At 40.0% G+C, this 6,847-nt stretch overlaps 1 protein-coding gene across 1 annotated transcript in view; it reads left to right on the top strand.

Moving 5' to 3' along the window:
* Nucleotides 1–2,873: 2,873 nt before the first annotated feature.
* The window catches only part of mylipa (myosin regulatory light chain interacting protein a), a 22,646-nt gene continuing 18,672 nt past the window's right edge, over nucleotides 2,874–6,847 (top strand). The window contains exons 1-2 of the mRNA XM_042076159.1: nucleotides 2,874–3,167; nucleotides 4,144–4,334. Coding sequence (XP_041932093.1) covers nucleotides 3,081–3,167; nucleotides 4,144–4,334 — 278 coding nt within the window. The 5' untranslated portion in view covers nucleotides 2,874–3,080. The remainder of the gene's footprint in view (nucleotides 3,168–4,143; nucleotides 4,335–6,847) is intronic.

Below are 6,847 nucleotides of genomic sequence, written 5' to 3'. Positions count from 1 at the left end.
CTAATCAACGCCATTCAACGTTTTGGCCCAAGCCCATCATCTGTGTCTCAATTTTGAAAAATGTATTGTGAAAATACTATATTTCAAATAGCTTGTATTATATTTCAAATATATATTTGTTGTGTATGGGCCTGTATGGGCATACGGAACAAAAATATACAGAAAAATATATTTAAATATATTTTAAGTGTCAAAAATATACTTTTTGGGCCAATTTCGAATATTTACATATATTTATATTTAAAATATATATTTTTTGTGTATGGGATAGGCCTACCATTTCAATTTCCGCCTACATTCCATGTATGTTGAAGGGTAGGCCTATGTATTTGCTAACTACTCAGTTAATGTATCACTTAATTGCTTGTGGACATACAGTAGCCTACAGTCCACATGTTATATTATTATTGTTGTTGTACCATTTGACTTTCTGACCTTTGAACTTTTGAGGTTTCTGTTTCCTTTTGTAGGTTTGATAATTATGTATAACAGACCATTGTCAATGAAAATGGGTTTATTTTGTGCTTCTTATTCCTGTGTTTCGGCTCGCATATCGCAACGGAAAGTGGACATTAGCAAGTAACACGTTGCCACGCAACACTTTCAACATCCCTGGGTGGCAGGTCCTTCAGTGCCTTTGGCCCCCAAACTCTGGAACTCCCTCCCCCAACCTCTTCGTGCCTGTCCTCCTTCTCTTCCTTTGTTCAAAGCACATCTCAAGACCTTTCTGTTTAATGATCACTTCTCCTCCACATCCAACACATAGTTCCATACAGATAACTTGTCTTTGTTGTATTGTTTTGTTTGTTTGTTATTGTGTTTCCCTGCCTTTGTCTCTGTTGTATTGTTTTGTTTGTTTGTTATTTTGTTTCCCTGCCTTCCTACTATGTAAAGCGACCTTGGGTTTGAGAAAGGCGCTATATAAAATAAATGTATTATTATTATTATTATTATTATTATTATCTACTGCGTGGCGATTTGGCGAACTCTGTTTTCTCAGTGGAAGCCACGAAACGGAAGCAACGGCAGCGGTGTCATTTTCCTTGACGGTACAAAGCAACGGTGTATTATTAGTGCCAAGGTCAGAGTGGGCCTATAGACTCACTTCCCCCACTGGTCCATTGATGACCTCCTTTGTTTATCTGGGCTTTAAAATAAGTGGCTGTCTCCCAACTATCCTACGAGATAACTAGACAGGCTAGAGTTACTAACTTAAGCCAGAGACTTTCTAATGAGGAGACACAGCACTCAAAAAATCCTCCATAGAAATGCATGGGGCTAGTTACTACACATATCACACCCCTTCCTCGGCAAAACGTCGACATGTGAATACATTGAGCCAATCATGTGGTGTGATGTGAATACATTGAGCCAATCATGTGTTGTGAACTCGCCGCTGGAGCAAGATTGGTGTCGTGAAGCCTGGCGCACGGGCATTTCTGCTCAATAGGATGCCTGATGAGCCAAAAGAGGAGGGTGGTTTGGCTGTCCCCAGTTTAAAACTTTACTGTCCTGTTTTTCAGATCAGTACAGGTCTGGATGGACCAAGCGGATCCCATGGTGATCAATAGAAGCAGGCCTAATACCCCCCCCCCACACACACACACACACACACCCACACTCAGAGATATCCTTTTTATGCAAACTGGACGAAAAAAATGCACTGAGATGGTCCTCTCCTTTATGGAAAACCTCTGGCTTAATGTCAGGTGGCCGACCCTTTTCCTTCTTCTACGTGGTCGTCCACGTACATACGTAGTGATGTTTGTGATAATGGCACTGCCTACATCATACCTGTCAACATTTAGCTTTCTAAAAACGGGAGGGGTTTTTTTTCAGGGGGGGGGCAGTGTTTATACCGGATCTGTGTTTGCATGTAATACGTTTCATACACGTGTTTCAACACTGCATTTCGGTCGTTGCTTTTACCATACCATTACCTTAAGCATGCCAGTTATGTATCCACCAGCTGCCTGCCTGCAGCCTACTTCCAAAACTCCAAAGCTGCTTGCTGTCTGATTTGGTTCCGAGGACACAAGTTCAGTGTATTAACAACACTCAATAACAGTTTATGTGATGTGTTAATCAATTAAATTTCCAACAAACAGCTAGTTCTGGAGTAGGCCATTCAACTAGCCCGCTTGCTTACAAGACTCAGGCTGCGCAGTCGGCACCCGCTTCCTTATTTGGGTTTTGGGTTGCCAGGTTTTAGCCTATGACAAAACGGTTGAAATTGAAACTAAGTGATCGTGTATGTGTAGAGTGTATTTCATATACAATCTGAATGGATCAATGATTTTTAAATGAAGTTTGATGGCCATGCAAATTACGGGAGTTTTCCGGGAGAAATAACAAAACGGGAGGGTGCTGGGAGATGAACTTAAAATACGGGAGAAACCCGGGAAAAACGGGCGTGTTGACAGGTATGGCCTACATCCCAACACATGAAGTGAATCTAGCATTCTACAGCATTAGAGCCGTGTAATAAAAAATAGCCTAACGATACAGGAGTGCTTTTTTTTTATGTTTATCTAACCCACAGATGTAATGCTGTTTCTATGTGGTGCAGTCGAGGAATAAAAGACCCATAAAATGATTTGTTTTTGTGTGACCTGTGTCATCCATGTTAAGCAGGCCAGGTATGTTTTGGGAGCACAACAGCAGGGTCCTGGCTAATTGTGTGACTTAATTCTGAATTATGCAAGACAAGGTAAGCTTATTTATGTAGCACATGTCACACAGGAGAGACAAGTCGATGTGCTGCACATGAATAGATAAACTATATGTAGTACCATTAGTAACCAGTAGGGGGCTTGCCCACGTGCATTTGCCAGAAGCTGAGGGTGCCATCGGCAGCATCGACACGGCGCTTATGTGAAACGGGTTGTCATTGGCTGTTCCGAAGTAGGCTGTACTTTGCGATTCATTTACAGACCACAGCTTGAAGAGGCAAGCATCAGTACTGATACCGAGGGTTTTGGAAAGTGACTGAAGGCCAGATGTATGGTATACACGGGACGATACAGAGTTTATTTTATCGTTTTTGACGAGTAGACCAAAGATTTATTTTACGGGCCAAGATGCTTTGTCATGTTACTCGTCCGGATTCAGTGGTTATGGAAGTAGAAGTTGATTCGAAGGCAAACGGAGAGGACTGTCTGAACAAGGTAGGCTATGGCATCCAACCAAACATTTATTTTATCCTCGTTACAAAAGTCGATCCTTAAACGGATCTCACATTTCATGCTCTTCACAAAATGCCTGCACATTTGTTTGGGCAACTAAGCGTGGCTGCGTTTGCAGTTTATAGCGTAGTCTGCCGAGTGGACACGGCGTAGCTATCCTCTCGGATTCCCAGGTATCATCATCATTGGGTGGATCAAAATATCACGAACCGTTTTTGCCATAGACACAAAACACGTGTCAAGTAGTGCCTGGGACCGTGACAAGAGTAGTCTACCACCTCGGAGGTTAGAATGGCATTCGTTTTAACATGTACTTTTCACCAGGGTTTTGTTTTGGCTGTGCATTACAAAGAGGGAAATTACCAGGTAGTTTGAGCCGACGTGGGTGCTGCACGCATTCAGCTGAAGAGGTGTTGACGCGCTCAAGGTTACTTTAGTTCATTGTTTCCCTAGTCACTTAATCAGACCGGTTACAAAAGGTATTGTTCATTATCTGCACCGAGTCAACCAAGAGAATCTCACATGCATTTGATCTGATTCGTTTAATAAATTATCTTTGAGAAAGGGAACACGCTGTTCAATGATTTTTGCCCACTTTATACATTTTGGATTCAACAGTCAAAAGTAGTGGTTGTTTGGCTGGTTGTAGATTTAGTCACCTTGGTGCAAATGAAAATTATCCAGATCATCCAGAAGCAAATTACATACATTTACAGTGATCAAATTGGAGACGGGTTGCAAATCATCTTGCGAATGTTTCTTGGTGGCGAATTATTACTATTTTTGTCACACGCCCCCTCAGCGCGCAGATTACGTAATGGGCCCTATGGTAGAGCGGGGCTGCTTCAGGTCCTGCAACGTCAACACTAGCCTACACTAACCATTAAAATGATTTCATGAATTTGGAAAATAGGAGGAGTTGCTAAAGCTAACGTAACGTCTGTCTCTGTTCCGTCAGGTATGTCGGAAGTTGGGTATTATCGAGGTAGATTACTTCGGCCTGCAGTTCACTGGTGCTAAAGGCGAGAAGTTGTGGCTAAATCTGCGGAACCGGATCTACCAGCAAATGGACCATCTGACACCGTGCCGGCTGAGGCTCAGGGTCAAGTTTTTCGTAGAGCCTCATCTCATCCTTCAGGAACAGACAAGGTACACCTCTCTTACACTCTCTTTCTCTCTTTCTCTCTCTTTTTTTTTCTCTCTCTCAAATTCAAATTCAAATGTGCTTTATTGGCATGACTCAGAAAATAGTGTTGCCGAAGCAGTAACATGACAATACAAACAGATACAATATTTGTTTTAAGGGGGGTCAAAGAAAGGAAACTTATAATACTAAAAGAAAGAAAACTTATGTTTTAAAAAAAATAGTAACTAAATCCAGGTTTAAAGGGAACTTAAGCATGTATTCTTAAATCTAAATCTAAAGGAAACTTACTTTAAAAAAAACAAACTGTATCTAGAGTAATTTATGATTTGTAACAGAAAGGAAACTTAACATAAATTTGTACTTATATTTAGAGTTATGTAAGATTAATTTAAAAGGAAACTTATAGCAACATAGAATAAATAAAGAAATTGATCTTAAGTAAGCTTAAGTTAAACTTAAACAGTAGTCTATATAAAACTATTTTCTGCACTTTCTATGCACTTTTTCTGTGTGAAGTTTTCTCTTAAAATGTGGCAGGACTGTAAATATTGGTATGCTAAGTGGGCACATTTATCTATTTCTCCCATGAGGAATTGTAGTGTGATTTCAATTTGTGGGTAGAATATAGCTCTTAAGTGTTGATAATTGGGACATTCTGTGAGGAAGTGGCATTCGTCCTCTACTACTCCAGTATTACAGAATTTACATATTCGATCTTCACGAGCTATCCCGGTTTGGCGGTGTCTACACTGTTCTATTGCAAGGGAATGATCACTCAGTCGATACTTTGACAGGAGTTTTCTATGACGATGGTTTTTAATTTCATTTAAATATGGTGCCAATTTGTAATCAATTCGATTAGTTCTGTAGCAGTGTAGCTTATTTACTTGTTCGATTTTGCATTTCCATGTGTTAATGTAGTTTTGTTTTGCTGTGTTCTCTACTTCTTTTGCGATTAAAGCAATACGTGAGCTGCAGTTTTTCAGGTCGTGTTTTTGTATTATGAAGTGTAAGGGGTCACTCTCTGGGGGTTCACTCCTCAGCTGGGCAGCAGTGTGGTGATATTGCTCTGAATTGCTAGTCTGAAGATGATGCCACAATTTGGTTGCTCTTTTTTGTATGTCTACAAGGAGGGGAAATCTTCCAAGCTCAGCTCTGCAGCCTAGATTAGGTGCACATCTGTTTAAACCTAGAATATTTTTACAGAATTCCAAATGTAATAATTCGGTTTGGCTTTTGTCCCATGTTTCGAAATTGTCTTTATATTTTATGCCCCAAATTTCGCTCCATCTCAGGTATAGTAATAATGGCTTTACTAAGGAATTAAAGATCTTTTTTTTTTCATAATTTGATGGAAGGATTATATTGAAATAGAGATAGGATAGGTCTTTGATTGCGTTATCAAATTGCCCTGATGAAGAAATGGTCAGTCCTAAGTAGTTGTATTTTCTTACTTGTTCTAGTTGTTTTCCGCCAATGGTGAAATTATATTTATTTATGTTCAAATGTTTTCTCTGGAAAGTAATTATTTTTGTTTTTTCCATATTGATTGGAAGGGCCCAAGTTATGCTATATTCGTTCAAAAGAGAAAGGCTCTCTTGTAGTCCCTGTGCCGTTGACGAAGAAGATCATCTGCGTAAAGCAGGCATTTGATTTCTTTCCCCAAAAGATTGAGACCAGGCGAGGATGAATTTTGAATTTTATTAGCTAATTCATTGATGTAAATGTTAAATAATGTAGGACTCAGGCAACAGCCCTGCCTCACTCCTTTTGTTGGAAAGTAAACAGTTTGTTTGTTATTTATTTTTACACAACATTTGATGTTTTCATACATGTCTTTAATGATGTTATATGTTTTACCACCAATTTCACAATCAAGTTAGCCTGGCGAGCCAGACCCACATTAAAATGTAGGGTTTGGGCACTCACCGTTCGCAGTGCTCAGTCCGAGGGGGCGGGATAATCAGTTGTCTTTCAAATTCCCTCTGCACGCAATAGGACGCTATAGGATATTTGTTTTCAAGTCGCAGGGAATTCAAGCCAAACCGTTGCAACTCTGCCATCAATCATTATGTTAAGCCTACCAAACGACTCTATACACGATTTTCAATGACCTGATTAAGTTTCGATTTCTGGAGCTCACAAGCCAACGGAGAGTTGCTAGACCAGCCCTGGCAGCAAATTGCTAGGGGCGCGTCAGCAAGAGACCTTCATGCCAAACGGAGTTGAAGGCTTTGCTGAAATCCACAAAGCATCCATATATATATTTATATATTCTCTCTCTTCTTCTTTTTCTATCTCTCTCTCCCACTCTCTCTTTCTTTCTTTCTTTCTTTCTTTCTTTCTTTCTTTCTTTCTTTCTTTCTTCTCTCTCTCTCTCTCTCTCTCTCTCTCTCTCTCTCTCTCTCTCTCTCCTCTCTCTCTCTCTCTCTCTTTTTCTTTTTCTATCAATTTTCAATTCAACAAGCTTTATTGGGCATGAATGTAAATTTTACAGTGTTGCCAAAGCATTCAA

This window comes from Alosa sapidissima, chromosome 21, assembly GCF_018492685.1.
Source record: "Alosa sapidissima isolate fAloSap1 chromosome 21, fAloSap1.pri, whole genome shotgun sequence".
Lineage (NCBI taxonomy): Eukaryota > Metazoa > Chordata > Actinopteri > Clupeiformes > Clupeidae > Alosa > Alosa sapidissima.
The sequence above is the reverse complement of the archived record's forward strand: the minus strand, read 5'-3'. Positions and strand labels throughout refer to the sequence as shown.